The sequence below is a fragment of the Echinops telfairi genome, unplaced genomic scaffold (assembly GCF_000313985.2).
Source record: "Echinops telfairi isolate 266 unplaced genomic scaffold, ASM31398v2 ScPeMD7_2;HRSCAF=8, whole genome shotgun sequence".
NCBI classification, from domain to species: domain Eukaryota; kingdom Metazoa; phylum Chordata; class Mammalia; order Afrosoricida; family Tenrecidae; genus Echinops; species Echinops telfairi.
The window spans coordinates 6709304-6733660 of record NW_022103898.1 but is presented as its reverse complement, the minus strand read 5'-3'; the positions used below and the strand labels follow the sequence as shown (position 1 = coordinate 6733660).

Here is a 24357-nt window from a genome sequence, read left to right as displayed (position 1 = left end):
GGGGGGGGGCTGCAGAGAGGAGGGCAGGCCTCAGTTTACCTGGAAGGACTCCTTCAGCCTCAGGGGGAAATGTTTCAGGCACTCCTCCGCAGAGGCAAAGGGACTGCTCAGTCTTGTCCGAAGGGCAGGACACGCGGCAGAGGAGGCTGGCCGACTCATGTCCACATCTGAAACAGTCATGTCAGTCAGAAACCTCGCCCTCCCCTGGCTCCCGGCTGGCTGCAGCACCCTGCACATCTTCCTGTCCCTAGGCCCTGGAGAACACCGCCCGGCAAGGGCACCCAGCCACTCCACAGAGCTCCTGAGGCGGCGGCGTGTGACGAGGTCCTGGTTTGTTTCCCTCTGAGAACTGGGTCCCAAGGGCGCCTGGGCCTCGTGCCACACGGGGTCTGAGGACTCAGTGGCCGCTGAAACCACACACCTTACCAAAGGCCGGCAGCTCCAGCCATCCCATCAGGGCCAATGTCCAACCGCATGTCCCTCACTGCCATCGAGCAGATACCAACTCAGCGTGACCCTCCAGGACAGGGCAGAACTGGCCTGGTGAGTTTCTGAGACGTTAATGCTTAAAAAATATTTTTTTATTAATAAATAATTTTATTGGGGGCTCTTACAGCTCTTATAACAATCCATGCATCCATTGTATCAAACTCATTTGTACATAGGTTGCCATCATCATTTTCAAAACTTTTTCTTTCTGCTTGAGCCCTTGGTTTGAACTCCTCTTTTTTTCCCCACCCACCTACCCTCACGAAGCCCTGATAAACGATAAATTATTATTATTTTCTCATCTTACACCATCTGCTTGTCTCCCTTCACCCATGTTTCTGTTGTTCATCCACCTTGGGGGGTGTGGGCTATATGTTGATCATTGTGAACGGTTCCAGGAGCAGAAAACCCGGGCAGTTGGTAGTTTCGAACTGCTGACCTTGCAGTTGGCAGCCCAGCGGGTAGCCGCTATGCCACCGGGGGTCCTCCTGACCAAATATAGCAGGCTGATGTTTAAGTTGCCTGCAAATGATGTAGTAAAGACCCAAATGGCCCTTGGCAGAGGGGAGGTTCCCACCCCTGCCCTAGAAGACCTGGCTGTTCTGGGCTCTCGGGATCTACTTGTGCCCTGGCTCATCTAGCAGGCGGCGCTCTGAGCTGTCCGGCTCCTGGCCCTCTGTGAGGGCGGGGCCTAGGGTGAGAGGCAGAGAATTGGGGTCCTGCCCCTTCACATCCTAGAAGCATTTTTGAAACACAGGAGGTGATTTGTTGACCCAATGTCCACGCAACAGAGACACGGGCCGATCCTGGAGACACGGGGCCCAACACATGGCGAGGGTCTCTGCAGAGCCCACCACATGCGTTTTGGGGTTTCCCCGTGCCCGTGAAAGTCACATTGCTGACAGTCTGCTGCCGTCTACCAAGTGCAGGGACATAAGGGACAAGCTCGGAATCATTTCAGTGACCAAAACATGACACGGAGACACCAAAGGAGCCCGTGCTTGGGGGAGGATTGCACCAGTGGCCTTTGGCTGGGCCCAGGGTCGGCAGGCACGGAGCGTCGATGTGTAACGCCAGCCCACATGAGAGGCTCAGTAAAGGCAGCGCCGTTGCAGCTGTGTCGCCCTGTGGGTCAGATTAGAACCCTGCTCCTCGGGGGTTTTTGGCAGCTGGGTTTGGGGAAGTAGATCTGCAGGCCTGGGTGGATTTGAACTTCCAGTCTGTAGCAGCGGAGCATGTGCATCATTTGCACCACCCAGGGACTCCGATGGGAGCCCTGAGGAGGTTTTGGGTTACACGTTGGACTGCAAACCACGAGGTCAGCGGTTCGAACGAGCAACCTCTCCACGGGAGAAAGACGAGGCTTTCTCGACATTCTCTGAACCCATGGGGGCTGTTCTTTTCTGTCCATCGGCTCCCTAGGAGTCAGAACTGATTGATGGCCGTGAGTTTGGTGTGGTTTTTAAGGGGTTCCAGTATGACGTTCAACCCCAAACCAGACCCATACTGGCCAGAAGGGTTCTGACTCACAGCGTCCTCCAGGGCAGAAGAGAACTCCCCAGAGGGTTTGCAAGGCTGTCATCTCTGCCACATCTTTCTCTGACATGTTGCCAATGGGCTCTAACTGGTGCCCTTCTTTCAGTTAACCTCTGTGCCACTTGAGGGCCTTCATGCCGTTTTTCCCCCCGTCTCTCAAGAACCCCAAGAAATAAAAAACGCATTGCACTGGGGACAGCCGCATGACCTCTTCAGAGTTGTCGGAGTGGAGGGTACGCTGAGGAGTGAGGTGCGCCTGATCCAAGCCGTAGTATTTTCAATAGCCCATATGCATGCGGAAGTTGGATATTGCATAAGGAGGACCACAGAATCGGTGCGTTTGACTTATGGTGCTGGAGAAGAATCCTGAAAAGTCCCCTGGATTGCTAAAGGACAAACACATCTGCCCTGGAAGTACAGCCGGAAGCCCCTTAGAGGCATGGACGGCCAGTCTTGGCCTCACTTTGACATGTTAGGAGAGACCAGTCCCTCGAGAAGGACATCATGCTTGGTCAAGGGGAGAGAGAGCGAAAGAGAGGAAGATCTCCAAGGAGGCGGACGGACACAGTGGCTGCGTCAATGGGCTCAGACACAAGAGCAGTGGTGAGGATGGTGCAGGGCTGAGCGTGCTCCCTCTGTCGCCTGTGGGGTCGTATGGCTCAGAAGCACTCAAGGGCACCTGAGAGCAACAACAAGACATGGATGTTCCCCCAACACCCAGGGGAAAACTCAGGACACTGTCTCCTCACTTAGCAACTATCTGTGATCTGACATTTCACATAGGACAAAATTTTAAAAATTGACCGTCCAACGATTTTGTGCGTTAACGAGATTTTGTGCCTGTCAGGAACCACCACCAGGGTGTGAGGAGAAAGTAAGGTTAGCTGTGGTGGTTAAGGTTTTGTGTAAGCTTGGGTGCGCCGTGATTGGCTTGGCAGTCACATAGTGGTGTGACTTGGCAGTTACGCAACGATGTTGTCACCCTCCATTGTGTGATCTGATGTCATCATCTTCCATTTCCACATCACGCCCATTTTCACATCAATGACCTGATCTTTGGAACCTAACCATGTTGGTAAATGAGAGGTGGGTGTACTAGGAGCATTCCACATTTGAGGAGACTCGGGGTGCTCCCCCAGCTTCTAGATCTAGAGCTGACTGGAATCAGGGCTGAGTCCAGAACAGCTGTGTGGATGATGGCATTATGCATGTCCCTGAAGCTGTGGGCCAAAGTGCAAATCCTGTGCAGAAGCCCCGTTTCTGTCAGGTGTAGAAGCTGAGTGCGGGCTAGGCTCACAGCCAGGTGTCAGACCAGGACGTCTCATTAGGCAGGGCTGGCTCTCTGCAGAGTTGTGGCCACTCCTCCCCACAGATGCAGAGGGTCCAGGATCCCCTTTCTGGTCAGCACAGGCTTAGAGTTTAGGAATCCTTACAGGCTTCAACTCCTCCCAGCAGCCCTCCGTAAAGGGGCTCTGGCCTCGTGCCCCAGAGCACCTGGTGGTTCCCTCTCCACAGCTGGCCCTGGCGTGCGTGCCACACTTGTCCCAGGCCCTGTTTGCTCTACTGAAGAGTGCAGGCCTGCATCCATCCGGGAATACCGGGAACATAGCAAGGGGTGTTTCATATCCTGACGCTGGGGTCACGGTGGCCTCCCGGGGGAGGAGCAGGGCTGGGCAGTCCAGGCTCCCTGAGTCAAGTTCCAGCTTTGCACTTGGCTCTCCAGCTCTGGGGCTTGGGGCGACGACCCCCATTTCCTCACCTGAGCGTGCACACAGCCAGAATCACTCCCTTAGATAATGGCGGGGACCTAGTCCTTCTTCTCCCTTCCCCAAGCCAAAACACAGACCCCAAGACCTGTCCGGGTCATTCTGAAGTCTGGCTTGGGCTCTGTGCGGGGCCTTCAGCTCTAGGACCCTCGGTCTGGGGATGGGTCTCCCAGGCAGGGTCTCTAGTGGGGATGGCACAGCCAATGGGGAGGGGAGTCTCCTGGTATAGTCACTCTGCCAACCCCAGCGACACTCCAGGGTGTCAATGTGCAAACACCCCACCACCCCTTCAGCCCTGTCCTCACCTGCAATGTGTTTGTAGCCAGAGAGGAAAGGGGGTGTGCCGCAGCAGCCCAGCTGCACAACTTCCTCCCCATCGAGGGGGTTGTCGGGGAAGGGCAGGGCAGGGTGACCTTGGATATGGGCCTGAACCCTTTAGACTCCCCGCCTCCGGATTGTTCCCAGGTGGAAGAAGGGCTTGCCCCTGTGAGGGCCCTGCCAAGGACAGGTTAGCAGTCTCTGTTTTCAGGATTGAGTCCCTGGGTGCCCCCGTGGGTGAGCGCTTGGCTGCTGACCACAGGGTGGGCAGCTTGAGTCCAGCCCTCAGAAGAAAAGTTGGGGGATCTAATTCCCCCAAAATCAGTCCCTGGCAGCCCCAGGGAGCTCAGTTCTACGTGGCCACAAGTGGGCGGGCACCAGGATGGAGGGTGTGGCTGTAACTGGAGGGCTGGTGGCACCTGGCCGGGGTTCTCAGCTCTTAGGAGACAGCCTTCAAGGACAGGGGGGAGGGCTGCAGCCGGGGGTCTGGGGCATCAAGGTGGGGAGCCTACTGGGCTCTAAGTTGGTCAGAAATGAAAACCAGGACATGGTGACAGTGAGGGGCCCAAACATAGCCCAAGCAAATTCAGTGGCATGGCCAGTCCCATCTCCTAGCACCCACTGCTGCCACCCACCCAGAACTAGCCCTCAGCCCTAGCAGTAGGGGCTTGGTGGGAGAGGGCCCCTGTGCTGGGCAGGGGCAGCCCCAGGTGATTGGCTACCTTGGAATCTGGCCGCAAAGTCAAGGTAACTCATTCCTTCTTTTCTAAATCCTATCTTAGTGGTCAGCAGAGCGAACTGCTCGTTGTCCATCCACATCCCGTTCATTTCTAGTACCTGGCAAAGGGAGACAAGGGCGGAGAGGCAGTCAGGGAGTCCTGTGGGCCGCTGCTGTCCCCTGTGGGCCCCTCGCCCGCTTCCCACTCAGCCTGGATCCACCCCTTGATTATTACGCACCTGCCCCCACCCAAGACCTGAGGGCGGGGCCCCTCAGCTCAGACTCTGCTTTCTGAGGGAGGGAGGCGAGCCTGGGGCCCCACCTGGCCCCCGAGTCTTCCCTGGACACCTGCTCAGCTGCCAGCCAGCAAGGCATCCCAACTGAACTTTGTGAGCCATTCGATGTAGGGCCATAAATAATCAAGAAAACACGAGGAAAGTAAAACAAGGCATCCAGGGGAAGGAAAAGGCTGGAATTGCCACAAAAATGTCACCGGGATCCGGGATCTACAAATTAGACTGCAAGTGCCTATGGGCACCATTCTCTCTCCCCGTAGGTTTGATACTATGACAGTCCTTCATGACCTTCCCTCAGACACGCCCAGGCAACTGCTCCCAGTTGTGTGTGTGTGTGTGTGTGTATGCAGGTGCACACGCAAACACTTCCCATGGGCCACCAAGACTGAGAGGGGCTGATTGGCTTGACTGTCCAAGGAACTGACGACATCACTGCCCTTTGGCCAATGGTGTGTCAGTCAACAACCCACAGGGAGGGCCTTCGCGGAGGGGAGCCCCCCAAAGGCAGGCTGTGGGAGGTGGTCTCAGGAAGCCTGGGTTCAAAGGTCACATCTGTGTAGCCAAGAGCCCAAGACGTGCTGGGTGGTGGGGCCCAGCCAGGGCAGAGGGGAGGCTTTCTGAAGAGTGGGGTCAGAGACAGGTATTGGAGAAAGGGTGGGTCGCGGTGCGAGGGTCGCCTGAATGATCGCTGAGAGGTGTCAGGGGTTGTGATGTCACAGCGACCCAGGGCAAGGCGCTGAGCAGGCGGAGCAGGCCTTGGGCCAAGGTCACCTCGTTCTGTGGACAAGTGACCAGCCTCATCGCCCTCTTCATCACGGGCGTGCAGGGCCTATGGATGGTCTATTACGAGCCAGGCCAGGAGCCCTGGTGGTGGAGTGGTTACGTATTGGGCTGCTAACCGCAAGGTCACCAGACTCTCTGCTGGGGAAAAACCAAACCAAATCACACTTCCTGCCATGGGGTCGATGCCCACTCACAGTGGCCCTGCAGGGCAGAGTAGAACGGCCTCTGTGGGGGTTCAAGGCTCTAATTCTTTATGGGAGTAGAAAGCCTCTTCTTTCTTCCTTAGAGCCACTGGTGGTTTTGAACAGCTGACCTGGCAGTTAGCAGCCCAAGTCATAACCACTATACTATCAGGGCTCCTCGGGAGAAAAAGAGGGGCTTTCTACTCCCATAAAGAGTTATAGTCTCGGGAACCCACAGGGGTCGTTCTACCCTGCCATACAGCGTTGCTGTGAGTCAGCTTCCACTCAATGGCAGTGAGCTTGGTTTGGTTTGGTTTGGTATGAACCAGGCCAGGTGCGGGGGTTGACTTTTAACTGAAAAGCCAGTGATGAGAAGTCACCCGATGTGGAACCTCTGTGGGCAGTTCTTCTATGTCCTGCAGAGGCGCGATGAGCCAGAATCTACTCAATGGCCGCAGGCTTTAGGAGCCAAGCGTCTGTCGGGTTACTTATGAGCCTTGGAGCAGGCTCTCACAGGGAGGGACTCTTGTCATGGCAGCCTTGAGCTAGGCATTCTCAGAGCCCCGTTTTGCAGATGTGGAAACTGAGGCTGGGAGAGCTTAGGTGACCTGCCTGAGCAGGGAGTGACAAAACCAGGCTGCCAACCAAGTACCTGTTCGTAACTGCTGGCTGAACTGCATTGTAGGATAAGGGCAAAGAGCAGGGTGGCCCGCCGGGCAGGAGATGGCACCCTCCCAGAAACCCACCAGCCCAGTGTTTTGGACTGATGCCGGCTCCTGGAGCACCTGGGGGACATGGTAGAACTGCCCCCACAGGGTTTCCAAGGCTGTGAGTCTTTAGGGGAGCAGACGGTCACTGCTGTCTCCCTCAGGGCCACTGGCGGACTTGAACCATCCACCTTGGGATGAGCAACTCAACTCTGAACCTGCTGGGCCACTAGGGCTCCCTGGGAAATGCCAGTGTGGGAGCTAAGTAGGACTCAGGAACCCAGGCAAAGGCCTGAGCCAACGCTGGATGGAGCTGGGGGTGGGGGCACCCCGGGAGACCCCAGGTGCCTTAGGTGGGACTCTCTCGAGAAGCAAAACCAGTGATGTTTATGCAGTTGTAGAGACAGGTGAGCGCAGTGACAGGTGAGCTCAAGCCAGGCTTCTCCTGAACCGTGGAAGCTGCCGAACAGGAAGCAGAATGATGAAGACGAGACCGCAGGGGGCACCAGCTGGTGGGTGCAAGGCCCAAAGTCGGCTGAATGAATCCACAGTTGGTAGTCTGCTGAAGGATGGACGGCTCTTGGGATGGGCAGGCCACGCAGCAGGAGGCGGAGGGACCAGGTGCAAGATCCAGTTTCGGAAGAAGGCGAAGCGCCAAAGAGGATCTGACCCAGCTGGGTCTCTCTCTCTCTCTCTCTCTCTCTCACACACAGAAAGGCTGATGGCACCAAGGATGCAATGGCTAGGTTGACAGGTTGAGCTGCACCCCTACCCTTACTCAGGCGTGTCCAGTGGACAGATCCTTAACCCTCACAGTGCTGGAGGGGAGGCTGTCATGGAGGTGCTCTGAGGCCCCAGGGAGTCTGTGTGGTTGCCTCCTGGGTCTGATGCGATGTGGGCTCTCTGCTCCCGTCCTCAGCACAGAGCTGCAGGAAGGAACTGCCCAGCTGCTGCCTGCGTGGCTCCTCTGTCCCGGGAATGCCGTCAGATCTGATCCTTGGGCTCAGGGGCCCAAGGTCCGGGTGTGGGTATAGGACCCAGGCAGTGCAGCAGGCCCACCTCTGTGGCTCTCTCTGCTGCCTGAGTCCTGAAGTGGCCTGTCCCGCCTCCCTCGCTGGCCTCGGCCTTGGGTGAGAGACTCAGCCTCCACAGGGGAGGCTGGAGGCTGGCAGAGGAAGAGCGAGTGCAGGTGGGGTGGGGTGGCCTGGGGAGCCTGGCAAGCAGAGCCGGTTCCATGTGTGTCCTCAGGGCGCTCTGGGGACGCCTGCCTGCCTGTCCTCCCGAAGGCAGAGCAGGACTGGGAATTCTGACAGCGACCACCATCTGCACACACACCGTGTCTCAGCTCTGCCGAGATGCCCGGACTGTGGGGGGCGTTGAGACAGTACGTGGGACCCACCTAGAGGCAGCCCCAGCAGCCCAAGGGCCCCGGAAAGGATCCATGGGTGGGGAGGAGGTGGGGGCTCAGTAGCAAATAATTTTATCTTTTGAAAACAGCTACTCATGAATTATTCATTGCCAGTTCCTCTCTCCCGCTCAGTCTTCTCACTAAAACATATGTCCTGGGGATGAGGCCATGTCTGGAGGCACATGTTTCACAGCCTGCGGGGATGAGCCCGGAGTGCCCTGCAGTCATGCACCCTCCGCTGCTGGTCCCCTGTGGGAGGTGTGCGGTCCCCACGGTGCTCAGCACCACACAGGGCACAAGGATGCCTCACAGACAGCTGGTCGCCACTCTGAGGCCCCTATTCAGCTCCCCCTGTGACACGACATGCACCGTCCAGAGGAACACGGCGGCAAATCCACACGACTGATCACAACAGCCTTGCGGGCAATTCACAGCAAACGTGTCGTGGGATGAAACAGACAGGAATGTGGTTCACTCTTTGAGAAGCTTCCTTGGGTTGCTTTTACCCACCCCCCACCCCCCCACCCCAGAAGGGTTTCCCTGAGGAAGTTTCTCAAAGAGGGCTAGACCTCGGCCTGGTGGCTTTAGCGAGGCTGGGGCCTCCTTCCGACTCACGAAGTGTCTCTGCTTGGGGACGCCCTCCTGCGTGAGATGGGGGAAAGCAGACTGGTTCTCCTCCTCCTTTATTCTAAGCAATGCTGTCCCTGGAGGACAGCACATCGGGTTTTCGTGGGACCATCAAGTGGACGCCTATTTCTCGAGATGGTGGACCGGGCCTTCCCTGTGCGGGTGCGGCGTTGAGGCATCAGCCCAGGTTCTCGCCGCGGAGAAAGAGACCCGGGCTGGTGATTCAACAAACAGCCCAGCCGAGCGAGCGGAGGACTCACTGCAGTTAGCGAATGCAGCTCCTGCCAAGCTCTTGTGGGAGAACCACCCACGGGTTCTTTTTGTGAATGGCTGTTGGGGGCTGACAATCTGCGCCTGATGCACAGTGTCCCCACCCCCACCCCTGCGTATAACTCAATGAAACTTAACCCGACAGGCTGACCCCCTTGCTGTGTGCGTGTGAAAGCTTACGCCCCATTGTTGCCGGCAGGTATGGACTCCATCTCGTGGGGATGATCCCTTAATTTCCTGGGACTGGTCCCCTCCAATAAGATGCGTTGGCTCTGGGGCTTGCAATGCACGTCTTCCACGTTCATTCTGCTCAGAGCGGTTTCTTCGCTGCTTCACATGAAACCCAGGGACTTCACCGCCCTTCACCGGCGCTTATGTGATGGTTGTCGCTTGTTTTACATCCACACGCAGTATAGACACCTAAGACGGTGTCATCATTTTTTTTTAATGGAGAGGAAAGGATCGCCATTCAATCAGATGTTGACCGTTCCCGGTACTCCGGTTCCTTCCTGAAGATCGGAGTCTCCACCTGGTACCTGATCCGATTCGCCCTTGAGCAAAACTTCCTTTGGTATCTCTTACAGAGAGAGCTACTGGTAAGGACTTATCTTCGTTTTCTTTTATGGGGGAAAAAGTGCGATTTCTCCTTCATTCTGCAAGGTGTTGCTCGCGAGGTACAGGATTCAGATTGAGAGGTGGGATTTGTTGGACTCCCTCCCCCCACCCCCTTGTTGTCCTATTGTCTTCTGGCCTCCATTGCTTCCGGGAGAGGTCAGTGGTCATCCAAGGAACTGTGCGCTCTTTCTAACAAGGCATTCCTCCTGGCTGCTTTCAAGATTGTCTTTGACTTTGATACTCAGCAGCTTTAATTACTTTTTATTTATCTTAGAGTTTTCAGAACCCTTGGAATCTAAAAGTGTATTGTCTTTTTAACCAGAATGGGAAACTTTCGGTCATTATTTCCTCAAATGTATTCTTTTCCTACCCTTTTTCTTCTCTCCTCTTTTTCTGTCCAATTACACCAAGGTTAGGCCTACTGGTAGTAGACACATCCCTGACTCTTTTTCTCCTCTACAATTTGTGTAATTTTTATTGATCTTCCTTCAATTTCAACGAGTCTTTTGCCCTTTCCATTTGGTGGCTAAGCCTATCTGGTGATTTTAAAATTTCAGCTATTTTATATTTTAGCATTAGAACTTCCCTTTCTTTCCTCGTTCTTTCTATTTACTTCCAAAATTTCCTAGGTTTTCAATCCTATATTCCTTTGGATTTATGGACATGGTTACTGTATAATAGCTGTGTTGACATGGTTGAGTCTTAGTTCTAACATCTAGGTCAGCTCAGGGTCTTAGGCACGATCACATATTTCCATTTTCCCATAGGTTGTGTGATTTTGGATGAGTTCCTGAACACTAGAAATGTTATGGTGTAGAGATTGATTTCTGTTATATTTCCTGAGTGAGTGAGAGTTTTCTGTCTATTTGAGCAGGACATTAACTTGGTTGAACTCCCAAAAGTCTGTCTGTTGTGCTTGATTGAACTCCAAAGAGTTGAAGCTTAGTTTTTTTACCCTTCACCAGAGTACTTGCAATCTGAAAGTACATGTATGATACACACGTATGATACAGGGTCAGCCAGAGATTGGAGCAGAATTTATGCACCACATTGGAGCCATTCATTCCCTGACTCTTTCCCAGCAATCTCTCTTCACGTTCCAGAGGTAACAGAATCACCAATACTTCTCTCTCCTAGCGCCCCCTGTTGTTTTTCTATCATTGTTTGTCTGCCTTATGTGTCTCCAACTTCAGCCTTCATGCTGATGAAAAGGTATATGAGTTGAAAACCCCCAACTCATCCCCATGCCAAGCACTAATCCCTGGAGTCTGCTTGCTTAGATTCACTCACAGTACTTTCAGGTGCTAGGACATGTATTCAATTTATAGTTGCTCTCTCTGGGAGGCTTAGTCTGGGATTAGGCACTTACTCAGCTGTAGAGAAAACAGAAGAGCCAGCAGTCCTGGTGTGGACACAGGTGTCGCCAGCATGAGGACAGCCTTTTCAGGCCTCACCAGCCTGCGGTCACAGCACAGTCCTCTTTAAGACATCCGGGTTTTTCTGGCTGGCACCCCCAAATTGCTCTTTAATAGAACAATTTCCAGCACTTTCTTTTTCACCTCTATATCCCCAAAGAAAACCCAAAAGGAGGATAAAGCATAGCAAATCTTAGACTGAATGAACCCAAGGACAATTCAAGCCCTGAGTTGCAATCTTGAAAGATTCTAGGGACAAGGTTTTGAATGACGTCGGAAGCATCAAGAGACGATGAAAGCAATATAGAGCCATTGTATCACTAGGAGCTAGCCAACCTCCCACCATGTCAGGCTGTAGCAGCACACGAGTAAGCAGCAATACTGAAGGAAGAAGTTCAAGCTGCACTGGAAGGATGAGCCATAAGCCAGGCTCCAGGCATTGATGGAGCACCGACCGAAACGTTTCAATAAGCAGAGGAAGCACTGGGACCACTCTCCCAGGTATGCTGGGAAATTTGGAAGGCAGCTACTTGGCCAACTGTCAGGAAGAGACCTACGTTTGTCCCCAATGCCAAAGAAAGGTGACCCAACCGAATGCCCAAATGATAGAACAATAGCATTATTATCACACGAAAGTGAATTCTTTTCCTCAAATTATCTAACAGTGGCTGCAGCAGTACACCGACACGGAACTGCCGGAAGTTTAGATGCATTCAGAAGAGGATGTGGAAGAAGGGATAGCTCTGTGGAGGTCAGCTGGATCTTAGTTGAAGAGCAGAGAACACCACCAAGATGTTTACTTGTGCTCCACTGACCATGCCAAGGCATCTGACGGTGTAAATCCTACCAACTATGAATAGCCTGGAGAAGAACGGGATTCCAAAGCACTTCAGTGTGCTCCTGCAGAACTCGTATCTGGATCAAGAGACAGTTGTGAGAGGAGAGCAAGGGACGTGCTGCATGTTTAAAATCAAGAAGGGTGTGCATCAGGGTTGTCGCCTCTCAGCATACTTACTCAATCTGTATGCAAAACCAATGATCAGAGAAGCTGGATCGCAGCATCGGGATTAGAGGGAGGTTTGTTAATAACCCGTGATCTGCAGAAGACACAATCTTGCTGGCTGAAAGTGAGAAGAACGTGAAGCACTTGGTGATGAAGATCCAGGGTTTCAGCTTTCACGGTGGATCACAATTCAAGGTCGAGAAGATTAAAGTCCTCACACTGGGACCAATAGGAAACACCATGAAAAATGGAGAGCAGATAGACGTTGTCAAGGATTTTATCTTGCTGGGCTCCACAATCGAAGCTTGTGGAAGCAGCAGTCAAAAGAGATCAAAGGGCACATTGTATTGCATAAATCTGCTGCAGGAGACCTCTTTGGAGTGTTGAAAAGCGGGAGGTTATTTTGAGGACTAAGGTGCGCATAACCTAAGGCATGCTATTTTCCATTGCCTCTTATGCGTGTGAAAGTTGGATATTGAATAGGGGAGACTGAAGAAGAATAGATGTGTTTCAATGATGGTGCTGGCAAAGATTCTCGAAAGGGCCATGGACTGCCAAAAGAACAAACAGATCAGTCTTGGAAGAAATAGAGCCGGCATGCTCCTTAGAGACAAGGATGATGACACGTGGTCTCATGTGCTGTGGACATGTTGTCAGGAGAGACGTCATACTTGGTGTGTTGCGTAGACTAGAGAAACAAACCCAGGAGTTTCATATGTGTGTAAAAGAACACTTTATCTCAAAGAGTAATTGTATATTAAGAAAACATCCCAGCCCAGTCCAGATCAAGTCTGTAAGTCCGATATTACTAGCCCACATGTCCGATACCAGTCTGTAAATTCCTCTTCAGACTCACACAACACATGCAATGACGCTGAAGGCAGGAAGATCACAGGCCAGTGGGTGGAAGGTCATGTGGATCCAGTAGCAGTGGAAGCATCTCAGCGCTGGCATGGATCTCCACGTGGCTCCTCCAGCCCCAGGGCTCTGGCTCCATCAGCTTAGCTCCATCTGGCTTGTCAGCAGGAGAGGAAGCAGAAGGAGTATGTGTACAGCCTCCACGGAGGGATACAGAAGTTCCCAGAATCCTCAGGAGAAGGCCCTGCCCACACAGAGGGCTCAATGGCTCTGGGCTGATTGACACGCTAGGCTCCACCCCCTCACACGTTGAGAGGAGATTATGTAACTACTACAGTTGGTAAAATAGAAGGGCAGCCCAAAAAGAAAAGGCAGACCCTCAACGAGAAGGATGGGCACAGCAGCTGCAGCAAGGGACTCAACCCAGGAACGCTGGTGAGGATGGCGCAGGGCCACGCAGTGTTTTGTTCTGGTTTGCATAGCGTCACTGGGGGCTGGAACGGACTCAATGGCACGCAACCACAACACAACACCCCCAGAGCACATCGTCACTGCTTGGTAATTGGTGAGTGACTATAAAGAGGATTCCAGCATAAGGAACCGCTGGGACACTCACCAGACTCCGTTCTATCTGAGGCTTTCGTGCATTACGAACGTCTGGGCGTGGGCCGACACAGCGAAGAGTGATCAGGCAGCCTTGACGAGGAAGGAGTCAGGATACTCAGAGCCCTCTCAAGCAGGACAAGAAGTCGTTGTCCTTGTGAGACAGACGGAGGGACCCGGAGGAAGGGGAGACTGTATCAGGAGCGTGACATGGGGCTAGGTGGGCAGAGACTTCAGATGTGGCTATTCCTCTCTCTCTCTCTCTCTCTCTCTCTCTGTGAGTTTTATCAGCCACTGCATTGTTGTCTCTCCCTGAATATTTTATTGAGTAAAGTTCTGTTTTAAAAATGCCAGTGTGCCCCAGTTGAGGAAAACAAAGGAAGATATTTAATGTTTATTCTTATGTGAGAAATTTAAAGGGTACAGCCTTCGAAGCAGGTGGAATTCCAAGCAGAAAATATGGAGAGGGTTTTGTTAGGCCGCTCTACCTACTTGAGGAGTCTCTGGCTTATGTTCTTTTGTGATGAAACTAAAGAGGGTATTAAGGTTCCATTTTAATAGGAAGTACTATTTGCATTTCTTTACACCACTCACAGGTAAAATACAGACACGGACACATTCTGTCTTCTCTAAAATTTCCGATGTACCCTATTCCCCCAGCCTTCCAACTAATGACACCTGATCTTCCAGGGCCTCTCCGGCCACTATCCATCCACCAGCTCTAGGATCCAGTCATCAAGACCACCTGATCCCACACAATCCAAGTTTATCTGGCCTCAGCGTGCCACGACGGCAAATGAATACGGAACGTTTAAAATAGAACTAATTTGATTTGAATGGAACATTCTAACCCCGGTGGCTTGTTTCCTATAATATTCAGATGCAAAAGTTGGGCTGTCCATGTGGATCCAGCAAGACAGTGTCTTCAAAGTCCATGAAAAGTTATACACGCTGCAAGCACGATGCCACTGCAGACACAGGCCACACAGGTATGCGGTTCAAGATGACATTGCTCTTTAGGTGTGAAGATGCTGCTGATGGTCAGAAGTGCAGGAAAAGGACCAGGCTTCCTGAGAGGACAGGGATGCCGAGAAAACGAGTGCTCAGAGGGTCGTGAGCCCCTTGCAGAAGGACATGGATAGAGGTGGGCATTGCAGAGACACTGGTTCAGGGATGGGAGTGAAACCCAACAAGCATCCCAAGCTTCCAGTCTCCATAGCATTCCGTTTGGGCAGAGGGCCAGGCTCACCTGAGCTGTAAATACTCTTTTCTAAGAGGGAATGGACGCCAGTCACGTGGGTCACCAAGCAAATCCTACTGACCATCTACTGAACGTCAGCCATCATCCCAAGTGGTTTCCAGCTGTTACCTTACTGGCCCTTGCCACAGCGCCTCAAAAAGGATGACTGCTCCATTTTACAATGAGGGGATCCAAGCTTACCAGGCTCAATGAAGTCACCTGTTTGCTGTGTGGACACAGCTGGTAAAGGCGCTTCAATGGTAGCTGAGTCCACTAAAAGGCACGGGCTCACGGCCTGGGACGCAGCTTTGGAGAGCACTGGCTCCCACCTTGTGTGAGGCCGGGTTGACCAACCAGAGAAACAAATCCAGTGACACTCATGTGTGTGTCAGAAAGATCTTTAGATCAAGAAGTCATTATATATCAAGAAAACATCCCAGCCCGGTCCAACGCAAGTCCATAAGTCCGATGATAGTCGGTAAGACCCTCCTCAGATTCATGCAGCCACATGCCAGGATGCGGAAGGCAGGAACATCACAGGATGATGGGTGCCAAGCTGTGTGGATCTGAAGGCACTGGTACCATTGCAGGGCTCTGGCAGTGCTCAGTGTCCCACACGCAAGAAGGTGAAGGGAGAGAGAGAGAGAGAGAGGCTTCCAGAGAGCTGTATATTTTGGTCACACCTCCAAGTGCATCCATCAGGGTGTGACCTGATTGATAGGCTAAACCCTGCCCCTCCATTTTTATATATCTTCCAGTTGACAGAAAAATATGTAACTACCACAAATGTCATCATTGACATCAGAAGAATCCAAATCCTTGCCTCAAGGTCATGTTTGAGTAGCACTGAGCCTCTTAAATAATTACATGGGTGTGTTGAATGCCCATTGATGCTTGGTAGCCAGTAGCAACAAGCCAGCTCTGATCACCGATTCTGGATCTACAGCTGAGGCTTCTGACTACACACACAATGGGCAATGGTGATTTCTTCTGCCCAACCGTCAGACACTGGGAAATGTCTCATGCCCCCTCAAATGGCCCAGCCTGGTCACAGAAAACCAGGAGGCATTGAGACTGGGTTTGGTTTTCACCAAATCATTGTGCCCACGTGTTTGGAACAAGGATTAGGGGTCTCTCAGTCGGCTACTGCATGACAAACCACCCCAAGCTCAACGGCATACCACAGAACAAGCGTGGGTCTGCGTGGGTCTGCGGGTCCGTTGCCGCTCAGCTGGCATTTAATGGGCTTGGATGGGTACCTTAGGCTGTGGTCTCTAGAGGATTAATATGTGTACATATAAAAATGAGGCTTCTATCAAGAAGCTTCTATATATGTACATAGACAACATGGTCTCTCTGGCTTGCACAGTTGTAAAAGCAGGCAAGTCCCAGGTGCGGGCCAGTTCCCAGTCCGTGGGTCAGATGCTAGGCTGGACGTGTCCCCGAGCAGCATAGCTACAGGAGCGGGATGGACCCAAGTCAGCAAGTGAGATGACAGGTCCCTGATGGCTCCCAGGATGGGCAGGCAATACAGCGAGTCCACTGACTCAAGCCCGAGGAACCACAAGTCCATGAGCTGGATGCAGAATCCCGACCCAGCACAAAGCCAGCAAGCCTTTCCTTTGATGTTGGAACCATGAGGGAGTCACTAGGTCTTCCGTGCCTGACCGCTGGGAGTGCTGGCCCAGCCACGTTGGCACAATGAGTGTGTCTGACTCCAGCGGCAGCTCCCATTGGGCCAGCTCCTCAAGGACACAGAGTCCACACCAACGGGCTCAAACGTGCCCAGGGAGGTGAGGGTGGGGCAGGACTGGGCAGTGTTTCATTCTGTTGTATATAAGTTGGTTATGAGTTGGGACCCACTCAACGGCACCCAACAAGAAGACAATAGCTAGGTATTCATTGTGGGGGATGGGGTGCAGAGGCAGCAGGTGTGCTGCGCAACTCTATCTACCGGTGGGGCACTGGAGTGCCCCAAACGCAACACCACAACTCGCTACAACAGAGCCGATGCCAACTCATTGTGACCCTATAAAACAGGGCAGATCTGCCCGTGTGAGCTCCCCAGACTGTAGGTCTTTACAGGAGTAGAAAGCCTGTCTTTCTCCAGCCGAGAAGCTGGAACCGCTTGACCTTGCAGTGAACAGCCCAACACAAAACCACTCTGCCACCAGTGCTGACTGCAGGCCCAGGCCAAGCCAATCAGAGCACCCGTGTTTAACACTGAAGGTCTCTGCTCAGGTCACAGCCGATGCATTCCATGCCAAAGAAAGCCTGGGCCATCCACGGTCGCAGGGTCATGGCAGCGTCCTCCATCCTCATGGGATAGAAGAGGTGGGTTACTTGCCGGAAAAGAATTCTGAGGATCACAAGAACTCTCTCTCCTGGCTGGTGGGAATTCAAAAAGGGACAGCTATGTTGGAAGACAATTTAGCAGTGTCTTATGACACCAAACCACGTTCTTCCGTATGATCTGGGATTTACACGCCGTCATTTGCCCAATTGCATTTTAAAAATTTAATGTCCATACCAAAAATGTGCGCCCAGAGGTTTGTGGCAGCTATAGCCATAGTGTACCCAAACTGAAAGCAACCAAGGTGCCCCTCGATGGACACAGGGATAACCCAACTGCGGTGTATCCACTGGAATATTATTCAGCAATAAAGAAGAACTGGGTTCCCAAAGCCCGAGAGAATGGAGGAGCCCTAGATATATACTGTTGGACAAAAGCAGCTCATCTGAAAGGACTGTCTATGGCGGGATCCCAGCTCAAGAGATTTTGTCATAGGTTAAACCGCAGATGCAGTAACAGCATCCGCAGTGACCAGGAGTCAGGGAGAGGCGAGGGGGGAGTGGGTGAAGCACTGGGGGTATTTGGGGAGATGGGACCAGTCTGTGTGATAACGCAGTGGCACATACAGGGCATTTGTCAAAACCTGTACATTTTCACAGCAGGGAGTAAACCTGCCTGTATGCGGATTAAGTGAGAATCACTTGAGCCAGACCCCAAACCAAACCCACAGCCATTGAGTTCATTCTGACTCCACGTCCCCATCGGACAGGGTAGAACTTCTCCTGGGGTGGGGCGGGGCGACTAGCGGGGGTTCTTCCCAGGCTGTCAATGTTTACGGGGCAGACAATATCTTCTTTCTCCCAAGGAGCAGCTGGTCGGTTCAAACTTCTGGCCTTGACTCCCCCACTGGGCCAGTAGGGCTAGGATGCATGAGGGATCCCAGAGTGACAGGAGAATCTAACTCGATTAAAAGTACTAATAAATGGCCTTGCTCTGAGGCCTGAGAGGAAAGCTTTTGACCAGCAGCGCTGGGATCGAGTGGAGTCTACACCTGAAGGCGCCGGGGTCTGCAGTAAGCACTGTGCTCTTACAGCTGAGGTAGTTCATCCCGGCAGTGTGCGCTGGGTTACAGTGTGCTGTAACAGGTTACACACTGGGCTGTTAAACACAGCGTTGGTGGTTCAAGCTCCCCAGTCCCCGCTGCAGGAGCAAGGTGAGGTTTTCTGCTCACATGAAGAGTTAAGGCCTCAGAAACCCAAAGGGGGCAGTGCTACCCGGTGCTATAGGGCGACTGTGAGTTGGGAATGGACAGCAGGGAGGGTCTGCGCATATGTAGGAATCTAACAATTTCACACGTGGGTGGGAGATGGTAGGTGTGGTTCTTCCAGGCATCCTCTTTGCAAAGCCCACCAAACAACTCGGTGGGGCCACTGCAGATTGGGTGTGTTCCCTCTTTTCCTGATGGTGAGAGAAGATGCTAACAGGATTATGTAAATCAGTTTGGAGGGCCGGTTAACAGGGTTAATTGTGATTCTAAAATCTTGGAGCTCTGTGTTGTGCACTCCTATCTGTATCGTGCACATGCTCTAGTCTAGCTGGATTTGTAAGGGTCATGATAGTGGGGGTGGGATGGGGAGGAGGAACTATTAAAGAACTAGAGGAAAGTTGTATGTTTCCTTGGTGCTATACTGGCACCCTGACTGGCTCGTCTCTTCCTTGAGACCCTTGTGTGAGGGGATGTCCAATTGTCTACAGATGGGCTTTGGGTCTCCACTCCACCCTCCCTCTTGTTCACATTGAGATGATTTTTGGTTCTGGGTCTTTGATGCCTGATACCTGATCCCATCAACACCTCATGATCACACAGGCTGGTGTGCTTCTTCCATGTGGGCTTTGTTGCTTCTCAGCTAGGTAGACACTTGTTTATCTTCAAGCTTTTAAGACCCCAGATGCTATATCTTTTGATAGCCAGGCACCATCAGCTTTCTTCATTACCTTTGCTTATGCACACGTTTGTCTTCAGTGATCATATCAGGAAGATGGGCACCCACTGATCTGATTTTTAGTCCTTTGATGTCTGATAACTGGTCCCTTCTGCATCTCATAGTCAGACAGGCTGGTGTGTTTCTTTCATGTGGGCTTTGATGCTTTTCAGCTGGATGTCTGCTTGTTTATCTTCAAGCCTTTAAGATCCCAGATGCTATATCTTTTGATAGCCGGGCACCATTAGCTCTCTTCACCACATTTGCTTATGCACACATTTGTCTTCAGTGATTGTGTCAGTAAAGTGGGCAACCAATGATATGATTTTCAGTTCTTTGATGTCTGATAACTGATCCCTTCTTCTACACCTCGTGGTCAGACAGGCTGGTGTGCTTCTTCCATATGGGCTTTGATGCTTCTCAGCTAGATGGCCACTTGTTTGTCTTTAAGCCTTTACGACCCCAGAAGCTATATCTTATGGTAGCCGGGCACCATCAGCTTTCTTGAGTAATAATTTATCTGACTGTAATAAGGAACTTTCAAATGACACCTTGCATCGAGTAAGTGTGCTGCGTAAGACTTTTTCAGAGTATGGAGGAACAAAGATGCTACTTTGAGGACTGAGGTGTGCCTTACCCAAGCCATGGTACTTTTCATGCATCACACGCATGTGAAAATTGGACCTTGAATAGGGAAGACTGAAGAAAAACGCATGCATCTGAACTAAGGTTCTGGAGAAGACTATTGAAAGTACCATCGACTTCCAAAAGAACAAATAAATCTGTCTTGGAAGACGACCTCAAGGTCGGTAGTTCAAAACCACCAGCTGCTCTGCAGGAGGTAGATAAGACTTTCCACTCCCCTAATGAGCTTTAGTCTCAGAAACGCAGAGGGATATTTCTGCGCTGAGTCAGAATTGACTCGATGGCAGTGGTTTATATATATATATTGAATAAAGAAGACGGGAGAATATGGAAAGTACCGTGGACGGCTAAAAGGACAGACCTATCTGTCTTGGAAGAAGTACGGCCAGAGTGCTCCTTAGAAGCAAGGATAGCTAGACTATGTCTTACATATTTTGGACATATTGTCAGGAGAGACCAGTCCCGAGAGAAATACATTATGATTGGTAAAGTAGGGGGGCCGTGGCAAAGAGGAAGGCCCTCAAGGAGATGGACGGATACAGCGGCTGCAACCATGGACTCAGGCATTGTGAGGACGGCGCAGGACAGGGCAGTGTTTTGTCCTGTTGTGCATAGGGTCTCTTTGGCTCAAAACGGACTTGACGGCACCTAACAGAAACATACATAGGTGTGTGTTTCTATATGTATGTGTATGTGAGGGGGTATGCCAAAAAACAGAATTATGCTGGGCGGAGTGGAGCTTTTGTAGTGCACATATTTTCTGCTAGGTGAGCATCAAGCAACTTGCTCTGAGTTAGTGCACCCAGTGGCGTCACCTGGGAAGGTTCTCTCTGGTCGCAGTCATTTTTTTTGTAAAATCAGTTTCCCTTGAAGCTCATTTTTTGTGATGGCTGGTTTAAGAGAAGACCTTGTGTCTGTGAAATTTTGCTTCCTGCTCGGGAAAAATGCCACAGAACCTGTTGTGATGTTGAACACAGCTTACAAGAACAGTGCTATGGGAAAAACTCAAGTGTACGATTGGTTTTTTCATTTCAAAAAAGGTGAAATGTCGATTGATGACAAACCTCATTCTGGACATCTGTCAACTTCCTGAACAGATGAAAATGTCAACTTATAGTGCATTTGGAGTTCGTTCCACCAGGTCAGACTGTTAATCAAGCTTTCTATTTAGAGGTTCTGAAAAGATAGCAGAATAGTGTGTGACAAAAGAGGCCTGATCTGTGGCAGACGGGTCACTGGCTTTGCCACCACGAAAATGCACCTGCTCACACAGCCGTCTTAGTGTGCCAGTGTTTGGCAAAAAACAGCATGCCTCTCTTTCCCCGTGCCCCTTACTCACCTGGCCTTGCTCCATGTGACTTCTTTTTGTTTCCGAGAAGGAAGTGGGACATGGAAGGACAGCGATTTGATGGCACAGAAGAGGTGAAGAGAAAATGAGGGAGGTGCTGTCAGGCATTCAAACAGATGTTTGAAAAATGTTTCCAAGAATGGAATTGCAGTCTTGACAAATATATTAAGTGTCATGGAGAGTACTCTGAAGATGATAAGGTTGTTTTGTAAAAAAAAATTAAATACATAGCTTTGAAAAAAATATGTGGTTTTTTTTGGGGGGGGTAACCCCCTTGTTGGAAACCCTATCTAGGATCACTGTGCATCAGAATGGAGTCGAGGACAGCAGGTGTGTAAATGTGTGTACCCAGACAGTGGAGCAGAAGAGAGCAGAGAGTCCCCTGAGACCTTCTTTAATCCCAGGACCACGCCTGTCCCCTGGGACATTGAAATAGCAGCGTGGCACACCAGATAAGAGATAGCACCTCCATGATCGGTGCGCTAATTCAGAACATCAGCATGAGATCAAAAGACAACGATTACTCAAAAGCGAAGCTGAGACCGTGAGAGGGCCCGGGACCTAGAGGCCTGGTGAGCGCACAGACAGAGCACGTGGAGAGAACGCTGGCGCGGTGTGAGGCGGGCAGCTGAGGCCCCTGAACCAGGTGTGTGGAAAGCCCCCAAATGGGGCGGAACTGGCAGTGGAAACTTCCACCCAAATATCAGTGACACTTTCGTTTGAAAAGATGATTAGGGATGTAAGATCCAAAAAGCATAATAAACTCACCCTGACTGACATACATAGAAGATTGGGCCTCCCGCCACGGCGGGCATATCACTTCTAATGCTTGTGGACCATTTACCAAACTGGATCATCCACGTCTCAATACAGCCTGTCCCAGGATGAGTCGGGATTAGGGAGACTTTACAATATGTTCTCTGAGCACCGTGCAATCAGGTTAACATATAATAAAGGGTAAACTAGAAAGGAGAGGCCCAGTTTGGAAAGCAAACGCTACACACTTTAAACCAACCGTAGGAAAAATAATGAACCCCAAAGGGAATTGTAACACATTTCACACGGAACGATAAAAATATGATTACCAAAACTTGTAATATCCGGCTATAAATTCATACGTTAGCAAAAGAGAAACTGAACGTTAACAATGTAAACTTCTATCTCAAGGAATTAGAAAAAGAAAAACAAATTAAATACCAATCAAGGAAAAGGAGGAAAACACCCATGATAAGAGCAGAAATCAATTTGTAGGAAACAAATAGACAACAGAGATAGCAGTACATAAAGTTGTTCCTTTTAAAAGCCCAATAAAGCTGGGAGACTTACAGTTCTCCTTACACACGGCCATCGAGTGGATTCTGACTCATGCAGACCCTGTCTAGGGCTTCCAGGGCTGTAAGTCTTTATGGGAGCAGATGGTGCGTTTGCATCAGTGAGCTTGCGGTGAGCAGTTCTGTGCTTACCCCCCAGTGCCATCAGGGCTCTGTTCCAGTGGAAGTAAGCCATTGGATTGTTCCTTGCAAAGGTTAGTAAGACTAGGAATCGCCAAACAACGGAGACATAGGTTTGGTTCATGCTCACTGGTGACCCTTTTGTTAGTTATCTGGGACTGAAGGGACAAAATCAGAGGCTTCAGAAACCTCAAACCATCACTGGTCTGCCCTGCAAGGCGTGTGCTGCATGCTGGAACTCGCTGGGGATGAACTCTGAGGAACTAAGCTAAAAACTTTTGGAAGAAGAGCGAAGGTCTTCACACCCTCTGAACCCATGGAAGACAGAAGTCCACCAGGGACAGAGGCCTCAGAACACCAAGGCCACGATGCAAAGGCCCGATGAGTCCCCAGACACAAAGGTGCCGCTTTGAGGACTCAGGTGCACAATGACCAGAGCCGTGGTAGTTTTAATCACCCTGCGTGCCTGGGAATGCTAGACCAGGAATAAGGAAGCCTGAAGAGGAATGGATGCCTTTGCATCCCAGTGTTGGTGAGGAACATTGGAAGGGCCATGGACAGCCAGAAGAAAGAACACATCTGTCCTGGAAGAAGTACAGCCACGATGCTCCTTAGAGGCGAGGATGGTGAGACTTCCTCTCATGTTCTTAAGACATGCTCTCAGGAGAGGCCAAACCAAACTCGCTGCCAGACTGCCACCGAGTGGATGTCGACTCACAGCGACCCCACAGGACAGGGCAGAATGGCCCTGTGAGTGTCCGAGAGGGTAACGGTTGATGGGAGTGGAAAGCCCCCATCTTTCTCCGGAGGAGCTGGCTGACCTTTCACAGCTCAGCCCAATGCGTGACCACTATGGCACCCGGGGGCCTTTCAGGAGAGACCAGTCCCTGGAAAAGGACATCATGGTAAAGTAGAGGGGCAGCGAACAAGAGGAGTGTTTCGTGAGATGGGCTGACACAATGGCTACACCCATGGGCTCAAACATAGGAACGGGTGTGAGGATGGTGCTATGAGTCAGAAGCAGGTCGACGGTTCTGAGCAGTAACAACAACTGGGCTGAATCGACTGCACTGCGTTTGCTCTGGAAGAACTTGCCAATCTGGGTAGTTAGATGCTGAGAGATTCGGGTTCCGTAAGTACAGGCTTTTGATGGTTGCCTGAGCCTGGGATTGACACATTTAAGGTGTGCAGAACAGAGGTGAACCAGGGTGAGCTGAGCAATTTTTAAATGGCAACCTAGCAAAAAAGAGGGAGGCTCTCGACAAGATGGACTGCCACGCTGGCTGCCACAGTGCGCTCAGCCAGAAGAGCGAGTGTGCCGACTGATGATATCCCGCTAACGGAGCAAGTGGTAGTTGGTCCTTCGGTTGCATGTGATGCAATTGCTTGTTTCAAGACGGGATGGATGGCGGCTACGCTTCATGTAATGAATGAAATGAATTCCTACGAGTGAGCCAATTTCTGTCAACAAATACTGAAGTACTGAAACTTCGTTTTATTACCAAGCGATTCCCTGGTTATGATTCAGAAAGCAAGGTCCAATGCAGAGGTGCATTGGAAACATATCCAGGGTCAGAACGTCATGGACTGCATGCGTTACCTAATGGCAGAGGATGAAGATGCTTACAAGAAACACTTTTCTCAAGACATAAAGAACAGCGAAACTCCTTACCTGATGGAGGAGATGTATAAGAAAGCACGTGCCACCGTACGAGAGGGTTCTGTTGATGAGAAGAAGCCTAAGAGAGATGTTAAAAAGAAGAGGTGGAATCGTCCCAATATGCTTCGTGCCCAGAAGAAAGAT

At 51.3% G+C, this 24357-nt stretch overlaps 1 protein-coding gene and 1 non-coding gene across 2 annotated transcripts in view; one reads left to right on the top strand and one right to left on the bottom strand.

Moving 5' to 3' along the window:
- Positions 1 to 24357, bottom strand: part of EFCAB6 (EF-hand calcium binding domain 6) — a 253365-nt gene that overhangs the window by 94941 nt on the left and 134067 nt on the right. The window contains exons 17-19 of the mRNA XM_045290796.1: positions 4832 to 4946; positions 4097 to 4204; positions 40 to 167 (exon numbers count right to left, since the gene is read on the bottom strand). Of these exons, the coding sequence (XP_045146731.1) occupies positions 40 to 167; positions 4097 to 4204; positions 4832 to 4946 (351 nt within the window). The remainder of the gene's footprint in view (positions 1 to 39; positions 168 to 4096; positions 4205 to 4831; positions 4947 to 24357) is intronic.
- LOC115870707 lies at positions 23871 to 23966 on the top strand. The gene has a single exon (XR_004046854.1). It is a non-coding gene; the product is annotated as a small nucleolar RNA SNORD21 (small nucleolar RNA).